Genomic DNA, 21,677 nt, shown 5'->3' with positions numbered 1-21,677 from the left:
AAGCCCCTGCAAATTCACAAGGATGCTTGGAGCCGAACGTAATGGAAAGCTGCCCAGCTGATGTCCTGAAAATCTGAGAGAAGTTTCCAGAGAGCAGCTTTAGGGCGTTAGGCCTTGCCAGTTGTGGCCCAAGCTGAGTCCTCACCCTCTTGTGCCCCAGGCCCTCTTACTCCTCTTTGTCTCCGCAGTTCGACATGCAAAGGATCACTCTGGAAGAGCTGAAGCACATTCTCTATCACGCCTTCCGGGACCACCTCACCATGAAGGACATTGAGAACATCATCATCAACGAGGAAGAGAGCCTGAATGAGACATCAGGGAATTGCCAGACAGAGTTTGAAGGCGGTAGGTATCCCCTGCTTCTGCTTCCTTCCTGGTCTGGGATAGGCCAACACCTCCACATCTTCTGTATGAAAAAATGTGTCTATAGTCTCCCGGGCTGAAGTGGCCTTGTACTGAAGCCACGAATCCAGGACTGAGGTTAAAAGATCCCTTTTGCAAAGATGCAGTAAGTTTCTTTTTTTCCAATTTTTTCCCGAAACTCCACATTCTTGCAGGATTGACCCCGTTCTTCTTGCAGTGACCCGCTGGGTCTGTGGTTAGATGTGTGGCTAGGTGGTATTTGCCTTTACTAAGTGGGGGCTACATGGGGTGGTGGAAAGAGGCTGTTTAGGCTGTTGGTAAACTTGGATCAAGTTCAGTGGCAAATTGTGTGACCTTGGGCAGTAGTGTACCTTCTCTGAGTGTTTTCCTCGTCTATAAACATCAGGGTAATTATGTCTACCTCACACAATCCTTAGGAATGGATGACCTCTCTGCCATGCTCCCTGAATACACTGGTCAAAGAGCCCTGTTCATGAAAGGACTCTCATGAACTTAACCATGTAGTTACAGAGAAATAAGGCTCTCCTGAGGCCAAAAGAGAGACCCATGAGAGACCATTTTTCTTAGGCTCATGAAAGAAAATTTAAGAAAAAAAAAAAGCCACCTTATCCCCTAATCAGTAGAGAGTTCCCGGGAAGCTAAATAATTTCATCTCTCTTTCTAACTTTGAAAATCTGAGCTGCTTTAACAGCTCTGATGTACAAAACAATTCTATAATTACATTAAAACAGCATAGCAGGCTAACAACAATTTTTAACTTGTCCACTGCTGAGATTTCTTAAAGAGGCAAACTGTTTTTTTCTATTCTTTTTTCTGAACATTTGAACAAGTCAGTATATAGGTGGTAAGCTGTCACCTAGACACCAGCATGGCATTTGGTTCCCTGGTCTTGGAGCTGGCCAGCGATTCATTCAGACCTGGCCTCCCATGGCCCTGTTGGGCCTGCCCTGCTGCATCACATGCCAGGATGAAAGGCCACAACAAGAAGAAACAGGAGATGGCTTTCACTCGGAGGTGACAAACTAAATTAACTCAAGCCAGGGAAATAGGAAGTGGCGCCGACTGGGGTAAACTTGAAAGCAATGACCCTTGTAAAACCATTCAAATTTAAAATTTTCAGAAGTGCTATGCAGGGCAAACAAAACCCAGTTGTGGTCCAGAAGCTGCCGTGGTCTCCCTTCTTGTGACCTGGGCTGTAGCATCAATGCCTGTATTTGGAGTCGGAGCCGTACAGACCACAAAGGGCAGGATGGTCACAGCCAATGCCACTTCCAGCCAGACAGGCAGCAGGATTGAGAGGGTGAGCAGGAGTGAGGAGGGCAGAGATTGGACTAAAACTTGGGAGAACAGCAGGCCCGGACTCCCAGTTCCACCTCATTCCTAGCTGACAGACTTTGTGCTCAAACAACGGAAGCATGTGGGGCTCCAGCCCCCAGCTGTCAGCCACCACTCTTGAGACAGGTTTGGGGGAGTATTTCTGGGCATCTCGTTTTCCACAAGAGCTTTTGTTTATGGATCAGTGTTTTGTTCAGAGAAATGTCACAAGTTTTAGTAATTTGAGAAAGGTCACAGTGCACTGAGAAGTAATCTGAAATCTAAGCAATGTCTTTTTACAACTCAAAAGCTCACATGTTAATAAAATAAGTGACTGACAAAAGAGTTGCCAAATGGAAGCCTTACTGGGTCTGCTTTAATGATTGGTACATGTAACATTGGCAAAAGCTACCATTTTGGGGGAGGAACTAAGTGCCAGGCACTGTGCCAAATGCTTTAAAATTCATTATCATATTTCATAAAAGAATTATTTGTAATTAGCACATGGCTTTCTTGAATGACCGCTGTGGTCTTGATTACATAATCCCTTTTGCATATTTTCATGTCAGTTCGTTTAATATTATATCACTTCATTTTGGCCCCAAATGCAAGCTCGTTGGTTTGTGTTTAGGTTTAAGATTTTTCCAATCTCTGATACGATCAAAATCACTGGTGCATGTATTTCATGCCCACAACCCTCTCTATACTCAGGAAAGGGCCTTCCTGATTGTATTTTGGGAAAAAGTGTCCAGGAAGAGATGGACGCATAGGCACTGAGTTCACCCCTGGTGCCCTAGGACTGAAAGAGTCCATCTGAGACCCTGCGACTGACCTTGGCCTCCTCCCTTCCATCTTTCTTTCACGTCTGCTGCCCACAGACAAGGCCCTACTGGTGTGTTGAAACTCTCCCTTCTTCTCCTGCCGTCTGATCGTGCAGTTGCATTGCCCATGCCTCCTCAATCTGCTCACCCTCCTCTCAGCCCCGAGCCCTTTGGGACCTCCTTGTCCCCCAAGCTGTCAACTCCTTCCTGTCTGTCTTGCCTCAGCCCAGGCTGCGTGCCCTCTCCAGCCACTTCAGGGATGTCCTCACTGGCATCTCAAATGCCCCACCCACCCAATCAGCTTCTACCATCCCAAGGCTTGATAAATCTAGCATCTAACTCTGAAGGGACAAGGTGGTTTCCTTTCTTTCTTTCTTTTAAGCAATGAGACACTTTCTCTTCATATCTAATCTTCTTTGTAACCCCAAGTGACCAACAAGAGAGGACCCAGGCAGGACATGTCCCCCAGACTCCCCCACTCAGGCCACCTCCTCTCTTGCTGCTTGCTCCCAGGAAGCTCTTCCCTCCTCCTCTTGTTGGGGCTTTGCTGCAGCAAGTATCTACCCATGCTAACCAGCTTATCTTCAAACCAGCTGATCCAAGGGGAGTGGAAGTCCTGCCCTAGTTCATGTCAGAGGAAGGAGTCAATGAGAAATAAAACCTAAAGGTGCAGAAGGTCTTTGCCTTAAAAAGGTGAAAGGGCACATCTGTCTCGGAGCAAAGAAGAAGGAGATGGTCAAGAAAACAGATGTTTTGTGGCAGAGTCAGAATTTAAAGAAGCCCACATCAGATTGCTTTGAGCTCAGCAAAGTTAGAGTCAAGACCGAGATCCTGGAGTGTGGAAAAGGTTTGAAAATGTTGCTGCAGCCAACCTGCATGACACTGTGCCAATCAGCAATTCACGGGTGAATGAATGGAGAAGAATAAAGGAAAGAGAAATAGTCCAGGAGCCCAATGGGTGTGGTACCCTCGATGGGAGAAGTTTAGGGTTTTTGTCCTCCTTTTAGTTTTCATTTTGGCTTGATTTTGTTTTCTTTATTTGATTTTTAAGTAAACACAAACAAGAGATACACACACACACGCGCGCAGCCCCTCATACCTTCTGATCTGGCTTATCTTTATGGTAGGGAGGGCTCTGTGATCATAAGTAAGCAGCAGTTTTTTCCATCTTCTCCCAAGGAAAGAACAGAAGGAACTAGGATGAAATTCCAAGCTGCATATAAGGAAAGGTTTCTGACTTCGAGGAACCCAGAACTGGGGGCTCACATCATGTCTAGAACCCATTTTCCTGAAGAACCAAAAGAAGTCATCTACAGAAACTCCTAGGAAGGCAGGGAAGAGACTAGAAGAATGTAACTCAAGGGTTCAGAAGTAGACCCTTCCTTCATTCACGCGTGGCTTCCAGATGGGAAATCATCTAGTCTGAGTCAGGCACTTGGCCAGGTGCCACCCACTGTGCTGGGTGCTTTGGGCATGAGGTCATTTAACCCCCTGAATCCAGGGGCTCTTTGGCATTACTCACTGGCTGGCAGCCTATATGTCCCCAGTGCAATAAGAACATTGCTGAAAGTAGGACTTTCAGGCACTCCCAATGCCTCAGATATTTTTTAATTCCCTTATTAAGATAAATTGTGCTCAATGTACTGAGGTGTTAGTTGTCAGTATTTGTGTTGTAATTCTTTGGAAAAATAAATAGGTCAGCATCCACCAAATGGGTTAGATACAAGATTATGTGACTACCCACAATGCCCACTCACCGTCCATGCTACATAAGAGAGGTTTAAGATGGTTTGCTTCAGTTTGACCACTTGTAAGACATTTTGTTTTCGGAGAATATAAGCTCAGTGACACTGAAAGACAAATTCGTATTTTTATTGGTTCCAGTTGCTGACGTATAGGGAACTGAATAGTCTTGTGGTCAAATCATTTATTTGCCTGTCACTGGGTCCTTATTAAGCGTTCTTATGATAAATTATACTATATATTAAGTTTGGCTTACTGCTTCCAATATGTTTACAGATGAAGAAACTGAGGCTCAGCAAGGTGGAGTAATTTGGCCAAAGTCAAACAGCGAGTAAGGATTTGAACCCAGGGCTACCTGACAAAGCCCTCGTCATTTGTCGCCCTGGGTCATTTATCTGGGCATAGGTGTTTCCAAGGCTCCTTACAGAACGATGCCTCATCATCATCCTTACTCGTTTCCAAGTGCACTGCCAATGAAATCATATTAGATTTGGAAGTTGAGTAGAAGTGCAGCAAGATCTGTGTGTGAGCCCTTTCAAGACGCATCCCCCCAAGTGTTGTCCCTGAATGGAATACCAGCTGTCATATTTTTCTAGACATTCTGACAACACACATGGCAGAGGGAAGTAAAGCAAAATCATCAACGGAGGAATAAATAATTTCTGTGAAAGGCATGGCAGAGCTGCTCTGCACCATTCAGCGCCTTGGTACGATGGACAAGAGAAAAAAATGTCAAGGGAGGTGACACAGGCCAGATAGCCCCCAAAGCATCACTGTGCACACATATGGGTTCTGTTCCTAGCCCTGTGTAGACTAGCTGTGTGACCCTGGGTAAGTTACTTTTAAACTCTCTGAGCCTTATTTTCTTCATCAGTCCAATGCAAAGACTGGTCGACGGTCATATCTAGTTTCAAAAACTTCTGGCCTCAGAGGAAGGTCAGAAAGAATCTGCAGCCAAATCCAAGGTCTCCAGCTCAGCCATCCCTGCTGAAGTCCCAGCGTTCCTGTCAGGATGTCAAATGCACACCCGAATGGGGAGACTGGCCACACACGTTGGGTATTTCAGGCCCATCCAAATGAAAAGGGCATAATATGTCATCTACACCATCTGCTCCCAGCTCGCCAGGTGCTATGACTTTCCTGAAATAAACCTGTTCTCCTTGGGTAGGTGTAGGAGGTTAAGATGGAGCTGAGGTCCGTGGCAGGTGGTGAGACAGGAGACAGTTTTCAAATGAGATTTGGGACTTCGGACAAAAAAAGCTTTTTCTTCTTTTGGGGAACACTTCATAACAAACCAGTAGGAAAGTGTTCTGGAGCCATGAGTGAGGGGTGATGAGATTCTGAGACACAGGATAGAGATCTGAAGAGCTGTTTTTGATAAATACACATGATGGTTAAGAACTCCAGCTCTGCACTCTGGACAGGCCTGGCTTAAAATCCTGCCTCACCACATATTAGGTCACTTGAGTAAGACACTGAAATAAATATTAGGAGCCTAATTTTCCTCATCTATGAAATGGGAATCATATAATGACCTACCTCATACGGTTGTTATGAGGATTAAATGAGATACATGATAATATTTCATACAATGCTTAACACATTAGTAAGCACTGAAAACAAAAAACAAAACAACAAAACTAGCCAGGCTAGCCAGTTCTCTTCTTATCGTTATTTTTTTTCATGGAGACGTTATGGAGTACATACTGCTGGAACTCCACCTCTTTGAAGGATGCGACAGGGACCAAATTTACAGGGCTTGAACCTTCCTCTTAACACATTCATTCCTAAAGTTAAGTCATTGCCAGCACTGGAGTTAGCAAGAGTACTGATCAAGATTCTTTTCGTTTCAAGTAACAGAAACTCAGCCCAGTCCCCCTTAAACTAAAAAGCACCAGCTTAAATAATGGGGAAAGTCAAAGGGAGGAACTGTGGCTGACCTGGACCCAAAGTGTTCAAGCAACATTCTGTCTCTGCTCCTGCCTTCTCTGTCACTCTTGCTCTCTCTCCCTGAGGTGACAGGATTCTCTTTCTCAAGATCCATCTATATTCCAAGAAGGGGCTCTAATCAAACTTGCTTGGCCCATGTGCCTACCCCTGGACCAAGCCAAGAGCTTGGGGTGCTCTACTTGGCCCGTCTAGCTTGTTACAGTGGGAAGGTAAAGCCCTGAGAGTCCCAGTAGGTGGAGAGGTACAGATCCCCGAACCGAAAGATAAGAAGGGGCAGGACTGCTGGAAAGGACAAAACAATGCCTGGTCACTACACCAAGGGTCCATAGTAGGACCCTCAAAACAAGACATTGCTGTCTGACAGCTAGAAACCTGAGATGGTTTTGTAGTGGAGAAGGGAACAGCTCCCACTCCCCCAAGGAGAGGTGGCCCCTCTTCCTCCTAACAGAAACATCATAAAACTTATCAGCCTCACTCCTGTTCCCTCAGAGGCCACATCCTCCATCTCTGCCTCCAAGTCTTCCTTAGGTGCCTGGGCATTTCTCATATCACTGAAAATTCTCTTTCTAAAGCTCTTAATTAGTTCCACTGTAGGCTATGGAAATACCCAGTGTCATAGAATCATAAAGTGTTAGCCCAGGAAGGATCACAGAGCCATAACAGCTCCCAGACTTGGTAGCTCTGGCTTATTGCGAGAATCACCTAAACTGGGTTTTTATTGTTTTAACATTCCAGAGCCTCATATTCTCTGCCAGAAATCTCACTTACGTCGGTTGATGTTGGGGCAATTAACCAGAATTGTTATGAGTCTGATTTGGCTCATTTGGGAGCCAGTGCCTCCGAAGACATGCAGCCCCATTTCCAAGAGATCAAAGCCAGAGGGATTATGAACCCAGTACATCTAGGGTCCCCCACCTGGTCAGTGGCAAAATCCGCATAGATTCATGTCTCCAGGAAACCATCCAAGAGCTGCTGTCGGTCATTTGCCTAGTGGAACAGTGTGAATCTGTTAAAATAAGAAGGGGAAGCAACCGTCTGTCACTAGAGCCTACAAACCCAGGTCCTGCTATGGCAGCCAGGAGGCTGGTCAGTGCACTGGCTTGCTAACAAGCCTTCAAGAAAACAGGAACCCCACTTCTATGAACCTACCCCAACTCACATTTCATCCCCAGGTACTTTTTAGACACCTACTGTGTTAAGTACTCTGCTGGAAGAGAGCTTAAGATTGACTGGAAAGATAGACATAGAAAAAATCGCCAGTTTCATGATGCATTCTTGCCATTTTCAGTGTTCAGTAAGATCCAAAAAGGAACGGCTTCCTCAAAAAGTTAGAGTTCAACTCCTGGATTTGTACCCAAGAGAAGTAAAAATACGTTCACACAAAAACATACACAAATGTTCACAGCAGCATTATTCATAACAGCCAGAAAACTAGAAAGCAACCCAAATGTCTATCAACTGGTAAATGGTGTCTATGAAAATAATCCATAACCAATCTATAAATGAAAATTTGGGTGAGTTTATTCTGAGCTGAAATCTGAGGACCATGGCCTGGGGCCTTTCTTCCCAAAGGAAGAAAGGGCACCGAAGAAGTGGGGTGCACAGAGTGGTTATATACCCCCAAACAGGATGTTTCACATATGATTGAAATGTCCCTCCCACAATAGTCACAAGATTGCCCTGTGGGCACAGTGCTTGATGGACACAGCAGGTAGTGGTCTGCTATCTTGGAGGGCATAGCAGGAGGCAAGTCTATTGTCTCGAGCTGGGCGGTCACAGGTGAGCACAGCAATCAGCTTCTAGCCTAAGGAAAGATGCTTAATCCTTAAGGAGATGCCAACGTTGGGAGGGGGAGGGAAGTTGCACCTTTATCTCAAGGGCCTTTGTTCTTGCCATAGGGAATATCTAAAGCAGATATACAATTCATGCTCAACAGCCACGGTCAGGCCCTTTTGGAAAGACAAGTTCAGGCCGAATTAGGTTTATACCAAATGGCTTCCTCATATTCTCCAATATATCCTATTGCTTGCCATTTTTATTTGTCAACGGATAACCAAAATGAGGTACATTCATTTGGTGGAATATTATTTAGCTACAAGAAGAATGAAATGCTGATACATGCTACAGCGTGGATGAACCTGAAAAAGATTATGCCAAGTGAAAGAAGCCAGACACAAAAGGCTACCTAGGGTGTGGTTCCATTTACATGAAAATGGAACAAAATAGATAAATCCATAGAGAGGAAAGCAGATTAGTGATCGCTAGGGGCTGGGGAGAAGGGGGAATGAGGAGTGACTGCTAATGTATATGGGGTTGCTTTTTAGGGTAATGAAAATGTTCTGGAATTAGGTAGTAGTGATGGTTTCACGACCTTGTGAATGTACTAAATGCCACTGAAATATACACCTGAAAACGGTGAATTTTGTGGTATGTGAATTAGATCTCAACTAAAAATAAATAAATATTAAGAGCTAGACCATTAAAAAAATAAAAAGATCAGGCCCTTTGAGAGCAGGATGTTTGAGAGAAGCCTCATGGGAAAGTAAAGTTTGGGTCAGGCCAGAAGAAATGAGAGAGAAGGTCAGCAGACACCCCTAAGCAGAGGGAATGGTGTAAACAGTACCGCAGAATCTTGTGTAGACAGCAGCAAGAAGTCCTGCGGGGCTGGAACAGAGGTGGCGGGGGAACAGGGGGGCAGGTAGGCACAGTGGTCCAGGAGCAGAGGTGGGGAAGGGGTAGGAGGAGGTCTGTGGTTCTCCCTCCTAAGTTAGGAGCTGGATGGAACATGCTTCTCTCAGCAAGGGGGGTCCTTTGCAGGAAGGTTACAGAGAGTGGTGATGCCTACTTTAGGAAGGCGAGTCTAGCGGCAGTTGGGGATGAATGAATGAAGGAAAGGACCAAAGCAAAGGTTTGGGAGCATCTGTATATCCTCAGCCCCCTGCTAGAGGCTACAGGGAAGAGGAGAACAACAAGCAGGTGTTTCCTGCAGCCCTCAGGGGATACAAGAAGGAAGGCTTGCATGTCTCTTGCAGTTCACGGTTGGACCTAGCTTTCACTTTTTTATTTGCTCATTGATCTTTGAAATAAATGAGATTAGCACAAAGGCTATCATTATCTCCTTTTACGGAGAGAGAAACTGAGGCTCAGAAAAGTTCAATCACTTGTCCAGGGCTGCTCCTAAGTGGCAGTTAGGAGAAGAAGCCATACCCCGACTCACAGTTCCTCCTCTGCTGACCTGTGGTCTTGTTGGGGAAACAAAACATAGACAGGAAGAATGAATAAATATACAAAAATATAGTGCAATGCAAATATATGATAGCCAAAGACAGCGCTTAAGTTATTATCAACGAACACATTAATCAGATTAATCAGTGCCGGGTCATACTCTGTCAACCACATCAAGTGTTTGAAGTGCATTTTCTTTGGATCTTTCTACTGCTGACCTTTCTATTGCTACACAAAAGATCAAGAAGAGAGAGTTGGTGCAGAAGTTTTGAACCTGGATATTACAATCAGACCTGGGCTCAAACCCCACCTCCACCATTTGCCAAATAACCTTGGACTCCACTTTGTGGAACTTCAAGCCTCTCACCTATCAAATGAGGATCATACACCCAGCTCACAAAGGACTGTTGCCCTGACATATATAAAGTACTTCAGGCACACCTAGCCCATTGAGGCGGGTGTTCAACAAGAAAAGGGGAGCTTTTAAAAGGTTTGTAAAAGGGAATTGGCATTCGTTAGGCACAAACAATATTCCAGTACCTTCATATGCCCTTAATCTTCACAACAAGGTATGTCTTATTACCCCCATTTTATAGATGAGGAAATTGAGGCCCAGGGAAATTAGTATGCCCAAGGTCACACAGGTAAGATGTGGGATAATCATGATTCAGATTTGGGCCTGGCTCCAAAGTCACTTTTTCACTTTGCCACACAACTTATGGTGACGGTAGAACAGGAGGTAAAAGGATTCTTATCAAGGCACAGAGTCTGAATTACGGACTCAAACGATGATCAGTTTCAGAACTACGGAGGAATGAGCTAGAAGCTTCACTCTGCTCACAGGACTTTGGTGTGGATTCAGATTTGCATGGCCTTACATACACACTATTAGGTCTCTAGGCCTTTCCTCTTCCTTATCTCTCTCTCCTACTGCTTTGAAGGATTTTTAGATCAAAGGTGCAGCCGTCCTCCTGGAGGATAATCCTGTAGGCTGTGACCTTGTTTTCTGAGTGTCCTTCACAAAGAAGGGCTTCAGCAAAAAATTTCTCCCTCAGCCCAATCACAAAGTTTTTCTTTTCCGTAAGCCTTCGTCAGTTCTCTGGAAGGAAGGGTAAATGACTGCCTTCAGAAGCATTCTCATGCCGAGGAGCTGCCCAGAATAAATTAGCCAGTCCTCGGAAAGTGTTAGATACGCTACTTCCACATCCTCATCTGATTGTCTGTTTTGGTCCTTCCTTCTCAAACGCCACCTCCTTTTTCCTTCCTGAGGACTGGCGTCTCTGCCCACTCCTGGGGGGGAGGCACATCTCCACACCAAGGAAATTTTCTTCCTCCAGCTAAGAACTTATAGGATTCTAAGACACAGACAAGATCAGCAAGTAAAGAACTGAACCAAAAATACTTTCCATCACCCAAGGGAAGCGGAAGCCCAGTGGATCCAGAAGGATTAACGATAAGACAAGACTTAAGAGATGATGGCGTAAATAACCAACAGGCACTCATGAGGGAGCCGAGGGCTGCGCCAGGGCCACTGGGTCTCTGTGAAGCGTGGCGGTCGATGTAATTTATAGAGGCCCCTTGACAAGCCCCTGAGACCCCTTCTCTTGGGGAAAGCTCTGTTTGTCTTTGGAACCATCACCAGCTTCCTACTTCCTCCCTGTTATTCCCAAGGATTCAGAGGAGCCGCTGAATGTCAAGGGGAGAGGTACTTGAAACTGAATATTTTGTAGGTTCTTTAAAGGCATGTGGACCCTACCTAGACATTTTTCTTTTGCCAGTCTTCTATCCTGCAGAGAGAGACTGAGAGTAATTTGAAAAGAAATTGCATTTCTTTCTTTTTTCTTTTTCTCCTTAACCCGCCTAAAGAAAAACTCCTTTCCTCAGCTGGTGGTTGTTTGCAAAGGTAGACTATAATGTCCAGCAGAAGGACCCTTTCCAAAATGTAAGGTAATCTGAAAATGTTCTTCTGTCCTGGCCTTGGGTTTCTTAACATCTGAATCTAAAGAACCATCTTCCCCAGTCTGCCCACACCAATCTTCCTAATGCGCATGTGCACAGACGCACAATCCCCCCGCCTACTCCTTTTGTCTCCAGCAACTCAAACTCTATCAGAATCTTTGGCCCCACCAGACCTACTGAACCAAAACTCCAGGGGTGGGGCCCAGTGATTCCCTAGTCACCTGGAGAGCTTATTAAAACACAAATTCCCAAGCAAGCCCTGGTGGTCTAGTGGTTAAGACTTGGTGCTCTCACCACTGTGGCCCAGGTTCATTTCCCAGTTGTGGAACCACACCACCCGTCTGTCAGTTGTCATACTGTGGTGGAGGCTCACATAGAGAATTAAAGTAACAACCAGGATACACAACCATGCACTGAATCTTAAAAAAAAGAAAAGAAAAGAAAAGAAAAAACAACAACACAAATTCCTAGCTTCCATCCCCAGAGATTTGGACTCTAGTTCTGCAGTGGGGCCTGAGAATTCACGTTTATATCAAACTTCCAGATGGTGCTAATGCTGCCGGTCAAGTGAGTAGCTCTGGTGTAGGTAGCTTCCTGACTGCCTCCAGAGCACAGATTTCTTCCATAAACTAGGTGGTAAACTGTACGCAAAGATCACTGCCAGATGGGGAGAGAGGGTAGACAAAAAGAAGAAGGAGAAGGGGAAAGAAAGTCTGGCCTGGGAAGCAGTGCCTGGGAGAGATCTGTTCTTCCTCAGCACACTTCATCAAAGCTTTTCTCTTTCATTATTTCCATTTCCCTGTGTCTAACCCATATTAGTAACCCATGCCTTTTGATTGAGACCTACTAACGGTTTCTCATGGGCCTCATAAAAATGGCGGCGCAAGACATAGGCCAACAAAAGGATTAAGAGAACGCAACCCCAGAACCCAAAGTCAGACTCCTGGAGCTGCAGAATCTGGGAACACCCTACCTCCGGGAAGTCTGAGAGGGTTTTGTGGCCCCCTGCTTCACACTGGTCCTGTCCACAGAGCATGTAGTCCCCAATTCTCAGACTTCAGCACACACTGGGATCACCTAGTTAAACATGGATCACTGGCCCCACCCTGAGAGTCTCTGATTCAGTAGATCTGGGGTGGGGCCAAGCCTGAGAATCTGCATTTTTAATAAGCTCCTGGTGATGCGGATGCTGCTTGCCCAGGGACCTGACTCTGGAACCACTGGTGTGCGTATCTGAAACGATGCCAGAAGTCACTTAAGAGTCACTTCGGCCAGCAGTCACCCAAGAACAATTTCACAAAAGGTAAGTTGCCTCCAGCCCAGCATAACATGTAGAGAGGTGTCTGAACCTCGCTCTATCTGAATCAGCTGCCTCAGACGTGGGAGCCAGGCATCGGGCAGAAATGGACACAGCAATATCTGGATGATGCCTTTCATCAAACTCACTCTGAAATGTTACGTATGTTTTTCACTCAGAAAGTCACTGTAACTATTACATCTGGAAGTTTATACCTTACTCTGAACCTTACATCTGTCATGGTTTTTGTTATAGAAGTTTTACCATTTCATACCATTTACTGGAAGACATGACGTTCAGTCTCCTCCAAGAGTGGTCCCAGAAGTGCTTGTCCACTTACTTTGATCACTCCTTCTCCTATAGGACTCATTCTGGGCTTGTTGAGGAAGAGGTTCAACCTGTCTCACTGTGTCATTTCTCTCTTCTCTCTCCCCCTACTCCCTCCACATCTCCTTGTCCTTTGCTCCCCCACCCCCAGTGCATTCCCAGAAACAGAACAGACAGACCTGCGTCCGGAAGAGCCTCATCTGCGCCTTCGCCATGGCCTTCATCATAAGCGTCATGCTGATTGCGGCAAACCAGATCCTTCGGAGCGGCATGGAGTAGCAGCCTCCCCACACCGCGCTGCGTTCCCAGCTCACCGCGCATGTGCATGCCCTGCGGGCAGACTCTGTTCCTCCACAAAAGCGGATATGAACGATGACGACGTGGCAGAGTTCAGTGAAGAACCCAACGTTGCAGTGCAACCAGTGTTGCAAATCAACTTCATCTCCTTGGCAGGGACACAAAAGGGCTGTCTTAAATGCTTTAATGGTTTTGTTTCCTAATGCAATAAATAGCCAGGAGTTCCGAATGATTGCTTCAACCACTTGTAGGAACTCTGAAGAAAACTTCATTTTCATTTCGGAATTCCAATGGCCATCCAGGTTGGTGGTTTAAGAGAGCACGAGAGAGGTGTGAACACACAGTCACCTCCATGCCCCATACTTTCAACCCAGGGCTCAACTGGGGACCCCCTCCGCTTCCCCGACCAGGGCAACCCTCAGTCCCAAGAGGCTGACTTTGGGTTGTCACAGAAGAGGGGGCTTTCCATCCTACCCTGGCTTCGTTCCTCCACCCAGTGGAGCAGCCCCCCAAGGCTTGAGGGGAAAGCCATTGAATGGGGTGCAGCGCCTGGCGGTCTGCAAGTTGCACCCACTTCGCTTCCATTCTTACTGCCTTTTCTACAGGACTCTTGTTGGCAGAGTTGGGGAGCTCTCGGTTTCCGTTGGCACTTGGCTTTCTGTTCCTAGAGCCCATCACGCACCAGCATTTTGGAATCTGCGGAGAGCCTTCCTCCCAGCTTTGCCGCCTGTGCTGCCATTAGAGAAAAAAGAAGCATAATCATGGGCATCTCAGAAACATAGACACATAGACACACATATATATTTGGCTTCTTCGTATGTGACATCGTTCTTCCCTAACCACTTACTCCTGCTGAAGGCTGTCCTCTGACATGCGTCTCTGCCTCTTTGGGGCAGGCAAGGTAGTTTAGGGGACAGGGAGGGACTGAGACTGGTGATGCAGAGGCATTACAGCGTGCACCCCAGTGATCCGGAGTAATGGAGCCCCAACACATCTCCATGCCGGAAGACCTCTGTAAGTTAAGGTCCTCGTGCATCTTACCTTTTTCTCATCTTAAAGTTGGCTTTGTTAGTCAGTCTTCCCCGGAGCAAAAGAGACATGCAATCCGAAGCAGAAAGATGGAAAGATCAAACTACGTACTGTATTTTACATAACATCTTCTGGCATTCAGATTCTGCAACTGACTCATTTTCACGAGAAAAGAAAAAAAAGATGTTAATAAGCTTAGCCAACACGACAGGTAATTTACTCCTGCCTGCAGAATACTTCTGTTGGGGAAGGGAATGGAATCTACTAGTCCATTGTCAACACCATTTCAAGTCTGTAATCTGACTTTTCCTAGATGCCGTATCAGCCACCACTATGAATTCAAGCTTGCATAGTCTGCTTAGTCGATAATCTTTTGATGTAATATTTCCCTTTGTACTTTTCTAAGCTCAGGTCTTTATTTCTGTAATGGAATAGTCTTGCTCCTGTTTTCTTTCAATCGCATCCTAAAGCTAGATGCTTTTCCCTTCTCCCTTTTCGCCTTTCTTCCAGTATTGGGGCGCTAGAATCTTTCCTCTTTCACGGCTGCCCGGTAGGTTTTTTGGTTTGGTATGTGTTCCTGGGCCCCTCCTCAGGCCTCACCTCCCTCCCAGCTTTCTCCTTCTTGCCTTCTCAGACCTCGTGTATCCAAGGTCTCAGCTGAGGGTCTTCTTCCAATTCACCTCTGCAAGTGCTTCAGGCAACAGCCTGGGGTAGCTGTAGAAACTTCCCCACTGTGGGAGACTGCAAATATTCATGATGAGCACAAGCAAAACTAGGGTTTGAGCCATAGGATGGAGGAGGGAGCAGGCGTAATCTCCCGAGAGCCCAGGGGGCTGAGAGTCCCTCTGTGAAAATGCCTGGGATCCTGCACATCCAGGCCAAATGAGGCAGCAGCCCCCCGTCCCTCCTGCCCGCCCTGCCCTGCCAGAGATCACACTGCACATCTGCCTCTCCTCTCGCCCCTTGCCTGACTCACCACGGTCCCTCAGGGTCAGAATCCTAAACGAGAACAGTACAAATGCAGAATTCTAATACATGGGACAACTTCGTCGGTAGTTTCTGCCCAAAGCAGTTTGCCCTCCCTCTCTCAACTGGACTTGAGTGGGAGGGACCCCCTGACCCACTAGACCATGTCCTTCTGGGGAGGGGGTGCAAGACCCTAAATAGACTGAATGGAGACCGCGGGGCTGATTCTTAAAGGACCCTGCCCCATGAGAGGGGAGCACAATGCTGCAGGTGAGGCTGAACTTCAGGGCAAAATTGTGTACTTCTTCAAAGGCTGCTATTCTGCAAGTTCTTCTGCCCCCCACTGGAGGACGGGGACCCTGAGGGATGTGAGGGTTAGACTTCACTGGAAAAGAAATTAACCACTGTGCAGGGGTGGAGATTGAAAGAAGTTCTGGAGAGGCACCAACAGCCTGTTCCATACAAAGGCCTCAGCATCCTCTCCCTAATTAGGACCCTTTTCCTCTCTCCCAGGGACCAGGAAGCAAGCCCATCCTACCCAGGAGAAAGTCTAGGAGAATGAGTCCCTTGTGGATGTTGCTAGGGAGAGAGGGCAAGAAGGAAGCACAGAATTCTCTTTGATGGGCTAAAAGTGATCCTCCTACCATGGTAACCTCACACGTGGCACCCAGGGACTGAAGCATGTGGAGATGTCACAGAGCTAGTGGCGTTGCTGAGACTCTGGGAGCTAAGAGCTTGTCCCTGTGACTGGCATCCTGGCTGTTTTGCGTGGATGGTCTGTCAAAGGTTAAGCTTCTTTGTAAGGCTTAAGATGCTGATTTCCCAAGCCCCACCCCAATCCCGTCCACACCAGTGCTACTCCAGGGCCCCATGCCAGTGAGCACCCTTGCCAAAGGGGTTATGATGCTCATGGAGGAAGACTCCAGAAGGTCCTGATCTTCCATGCCCAAGGTGTACCATGTGGCCCTGGATGGAGGTAACCTCTGCAGGGACCAAGCAAGAGGAACCCGACTCTCGCTCTGTCCTCCCGGTGATGGACTTAGGAGTGATTGGCAAACCAAGCTTGGCTCATTCTTGTTGCAGGAATGGATGCCTGCAGACCACACAAGTGATGATCAGGGAGGCATTTTGCTTGGAAGACAAGAGATGTAGACCCTGATCCCTTCCGTCCCCAAAGAACCTGTCTCCTATCACTCCAGAAGGAGACAGAGTCCCCAAAACCAGACCCAGCATGGGGACTATTAGCAGTGGCTTCCAGAATGTGCGTGGGTCCCACGTGACCAATCGGTAAAAAAATGGATGTTGCCATGACAACCCTTGCATTGCACCCTGTGTTTGCCAAGGCACACAAAAATAGGGAACATTTTCTTAAAGAACGTTTGGGTTCCGCCTGATTATAACCTAACTCCTGGCATCCATATCCCGCTGCTGGAGGAAATTACCCTAGAAAAATCCAGTGATTTCTCTGCCTTTTCCTCTGGTGTTTGAACTCGTCCTTCCATTTGCTCTGGAGAACAGGAGCTACCTGTGAGCCAGGTGGTATGCTCTCCACCCCACCTTCTCCACCTCCCAGGGTCCAGAGCAAGGACATCTTAATGTGGGCAAAATGGAAGAAATGTCATCTGGAAGGCAAAAGATATTTTAAGCCTCAATCTTTGAAAGCATGTGTTTGCCTATGGAGAAGCTGTCCCACAAGCCAGAAAGGTGACCTTCTGAGGTGAACTTCTGAGGTGAACTGAGGTCACGTGGTCTTAGGCAAGCCCAGTGGTTTCAGAAGTTTTAGATGTTTTATTTGCAGAGGACAAGATGTGTACTATGAGTCTTTTTCTTGGTACCTGCTCCTGTCTCATATTTCACATGACAAATGGTCTACTATGTTGTGTTTAGCCGAAAGAACCTAATGAAAGATGGCGAGCTCATTTTGACAATAATGCCACTCCCAGCCTCCCATCCACAGAATCATAAAGCTATGTATCTAAGAACTGGAGAGAGAAATTTATCTTTTATTCCGAATGCCTTCTCTAGGCTTAAGTCCAGACTCAGGTCATAAATCAAAGAGAGTTTTACTCTTAACCCATAGCTAGCAGCCTCCCTGGGACATTATGAAGGCACGACCGCAAAGTTAAGGGTGTGACTGCCATGAACAGCTCCTTGGATTGGCTGGCCTGGCCATGTGTGGCTGCATGCTGTGAAAGCCTGTTCTCTTGTGCCCTTGCTCTCCATCCCTGAGGAAGCTGCTGAGCTCTGCTCCTCCCAGCTGGAGGTCTCAAACCACACTGGGTCATTTTACTGCACTGATTATTTCTCCAAAGGCCCATAGGGATCATGTCATTCACCCTATTCCACTGAGGTATAGAGATGGTCTGGAGCCCCACTGCAAAAAGGAGGGGCCCCTTTTTCTATAATGCCTTGATGATCTAGATGGACTGAGCTTAAACTTGTAGACGTTGGCACATACTCATTGTATTACCGGGAGGACTGTAGACCTTCCTTCCCTGGAGAACGTCTGTCTGAAATGACCTCAGATCAGAACTTTCTCGTTGGCCTCTTCAGAGAACCTCACGGGGGTAAGCGTCCTTAACCTAAAGGTCTTGCCATAGCCATCCTCCTCACCACCTCATTGCTCAACTCCCCCAGAAAGGAAAAAATCCATCAGAAAGAGAAAAGAAACATTATTCAGCAGCAAGGGTTTTCAACTTGAATTATTTAAAGCGACGGCAAAATAGAGGAAGGATTTGAGCTGCCTCTTACCGACCCTGTCTCCACGACAATTTAAATGTCAGAACTGTTCAGCTTCACTTCATACTTCCTTTGACTAAGGCACTCAGGGGACTATCCTCAGTTATGTGGCCTTGCTATGGACGCTTGGTTTGGAGGAATAAGGTTAAGTACACAAACCAGTCAAGAATTTCTCTTGGTATCATATGTTCATTGCCAATGCACGTGGTCATTTAACAGCTATGGTTTCTACTTCATATTGGTTTGGGGACCCTCTGTAGATGTTCTCAAGAGACATGATAACAGCGCTCAAAAAGTCTCCAAGGCAAAATTAATTTGATTCAGTTGGTTTGAAATATGGCCACAAAGAATCAGATTTTGCCAGTCCCACAAAGACTGTCCTCTGATACTGGACAGGACTTTCCTGGCCTCCTGCCCCTGCCCCTGCCTTGGGTGGCTTATCAGTTGAGCACAACTCCCATGCTGGGCATAGCTGTCGTTCACCCTTTTTCCTTGATCATGATGACTTGGCTTTCAAACCGGTGCTTCTCTCATTGTTAGACGTTATTGTCCGGATGAAAGAGACGCAGAAGCTGGAATTTTCCAGTTGGTAGAAGAGCAGGATAATTAGGAAAGAATATTCCAGGGAATGTAAAATTCAAGTGTGATTTTGCTCCATCCCTGGACCTGAGAGAGAAAAAGAGTTTTTAAAGGGCTGCAGAGGCTGGTTTCTGAACATTTTCCCTGTATAGCTGGCCTACTTTGGGAACACACAGTGGCTTGAGTGCCATGGGGCTGCTGTCCAGCCACCTGATCCCAAGGATGTGTGCTGGGAATTTCAAGAGGAGGCTGGTAGTTTGCGTTTCCTTGGGGGATGCTGACATCTGCCAAGCCCAAAATGCCTCTCTCAGGGCACTCTGTCTGGGCTCAGACCTGTTGAACTGAGGCCAGGAGAGCAGAGCTTAGAACCAGAAGTGAGGGCAGCACTTTCGGCTGGGAAGGGCACACAAGGCAGGACCCCGGTTGCCTCTGCCACCCACCAGCCAGATAGTTTTGAGTGACTTTCCTTCCTGGCCTCAGGTTTCGCATCTCTAAAGCAAGAGGAAAGGTAGAGGGGATGACCCATAAGAGCCCTCCCATGGTGAATCTGTCTGAAACAAGTCAAAGTGAATGCCCACATTTGAGAGGGTCCCTATATCCTCCTTGAATTGTGTTAGGGACTGGCAGGTTCTTTTTTAACACAAGTCCCAAGAGGCAGTTGTCATAAAGTATCTCTTGGTGTCTATTGTCTGTGGATGAAACAATGCAGATTGGCCTATGTCAAATGTGTCGGGTCTTGCAGGCAAGAGTTTTTGTTTGTTCTCTAAGGTCTTGCTGATTCAAGGGAGCATTGAAGATGGGCTTTGTGTCCTGTGTTAACCAGCGTAAGAATTAAGGGGATCTGATCACCTTACCACAGGTCGTGTGACTCAGAATTCATGTATAAGTAGTGTGAATCAAAGCCAGATTGCAGGAAGGATGCTTGTTTCTCCATCTGAGAAAGCCTAACTGGAAGCTACTGAATAAAGAGCACAACTTCCACTCATTTCTTTCTTTCCTTCCTTTTCTTCTGGCCACTGGAACAGCCGTTCCAGTATACTCGATCATGGTTTGTAATTATTTGTCACACTGCGGAAGGAAGAGAGTCATGATCCCTGGTGGTTGTCGGGAATTAGATTAACAGTCTGGGAGTCCAGCAGCCTGCGATCGTCCTCTAGAGGGCTGACAAGTGATGCCGAGCTCAAGTCCCTGTTCTAGATGCCATGCAACCATGCTCAGGGACGGAGAGCAGGAAGAGAGCGACTACAGGATCCACGAAAGTCTCCAGCCTTCTGCCCCATAACAGCATAAAATCCTAGGTTTCTGTCCTTTTTTCTCCTTCTGAAGTAGACTGAGGTCCCAGTCATTGTTTTATAGCAAGGCTTGCTGTTCTTCCCTGGAAAGACCTAGATTGGCCAGGAAAGGGCCCTCTCATTCCTGGTAACGCAAGTCAATGTCCCTCAGCTCTCTCCAAGGAAAATCAAAGAACATTCTATTGTTTTTCTGACCTGAAAATCGGGTTTCAGGGGTCTTTGAATGGCTTCTTAGTAGAGTTTGATTTTCTTTTCCAATTCTGAATCTAGGAAGAAGCTATTTCTCCAAGGACTAACCAAAGATTCCCTTGGAGGGAAATCAGACCCAAAAATCTGGTTAGGGAGTGAGTTGGCAAACTATCATCTGTTGCAGGCAGTTGGAGGGGGTCACTGTGATCTTAGGGATCCTTAGACTTGAGACATGAGTTTTTTCTCGAAGCACAGTAGTAAATGGCTGGATGCCACTTGGAGCACAGCTGAGGACTGTTCGAGCCAGGATGGCTGGAGCCGGGCAGCCCTCGTATCCAGAACGGGCCACGGAGACTGGAATCCTGGGTCACACTCTTCCCATTTACCTCATTCACGTTCCATTGTTCTCATTTAGTATTAGTTGATGATTTCTGCTATTAAGTGATGAGAGAGTCAGCAGATTAGTCAAAAGAAAATCTTTATATAAAATGTAAATATTAATATAAATTATCTTGGCATGCCACTTACTGATCCAATGAAGTATATATTATAATATGTTATCCTAGTGTATAAAGGAAAACTGACTGCCATATTTACCAGATGTTTTCTCTAACCAAACTTGTCTGTAAATATATAATCTGTATAAAAAAAGAGTCTAATTTACCATTATTTATGCAATAGAAAAAATAAAAGTTCCTTTTTTTCTTTTGACAAGAGATTCAGTTTATTATCTGTGGTGTGATTTGCCAAATGGGTCATGAAATTCATTCCTATGACCCTGCAGGGAACCAGATCTTTCAATGACAAGCCAGCATCACCTCCTTCCAAGAAGCAACTGATGAGAAAGCAGCTGGGGAAAGACTACAGTCTTGGGGTGGGGCTTTGGAGGGGAATAATTGACATGAGGGGGAAATGAAATGACTATGGAGCATGTGGTGAGAAATATGAAACATCTTCTAGTTTGGGAGCAGACATTATAATCAAGGATACTCTGCAGACACCCAAGCTAATGGTGTCAGCCTTTTGGGATTCCATTTGCCAAAGTCTTCCCAACATTAGCATTCGGGCATTACTAGATTTCACTTAAGCTTTTGGAATTTGTAATGTTATCTGAGCTTCTTGAGCACGGATAAAGACACCCATTCCCTTATATCAATAAGGAAAAAAAGGGCACCAGAAGTTCAGTGACTTGATTAAGGGTACTAGCTGAGGTCCTGCCCCAATTTGGACCAGAACGCTGGCTTCCTGTCTCCAGGCACCTTGAAGGCATCACATATTTTCTTCACTTTTCAAAAATATTATCACATTTTCCCAAACATCTTGTACTTAAACCAAAAATCAGAGTTTCCATGTAGGTAGGATCTTCCAGGGTCCCCAGTTTTAGGTGTTGCGTTTTATACACCTTCCCAGGGGAAACTTATGAGAAAATCACTAAACATTTGTTGTTGTTTAAAGATTTTAAAAATAGAATGTTCTAGGCACAAAGAACATGTTTTTCTCTCTTTAAAGGGGGCCTCTGGCAAATTCCCGTAAGATAATGACTTGGCTTTTATCCTCTCTGATGTA

General features: G+C 46.1%; 1 protein-coding gene across 11 annotated transcripts in view; it reads left to right on the top strand.

The window, feature by feature from the left end:
• Positions 1 to 20,825, top strand: part of CALN1 (calneuron 1) — a 521,933-nt gene extending 501,108 nt beyond the window's left edge. For all 11 annotated transcript variants that reach the window (XM_023655518.2, XM_070231770.1, XM_023655512.2 and 8 more), the window contains 2 exons: positions 189 to 345; positions 13,172 to 20,825. In XM_023655518.2, coding sequence (XP_023511286.1) covers positions 189 to 345; positions 13,172 to 13,299 — 285 coding nt within the window. In that variant the 3' untranslated portion in view covers positions 13,300 to 20,825. The remainder of the gene's footprint in view (positions 1 to 188; positions 346 to 13,171) is intronic.
• Positions 20,826 to 21,677: the final 852 nt, after the last annotated feature.

The sequence above is a fragment of the Equus caballus genome, chromosome 13 (genome assembly GCF_041296265.1).
Source record: "Equus caballus isolate H_3958 breed thoroughbred chromosome 13, TB-T2T, whole genome shotgun sequence".
Taxonomy (NCBI): domain Eukaryota; kingdom Metazoa; phylum Chordata; class Mammalia; order Perissodactyla; family Equidae; genus Equus; species Equus caballus.
Note: the sequence above shows the minus strand (reverse complement) of the source record. Positions and strands in the feature narration are given on the sequence as shown.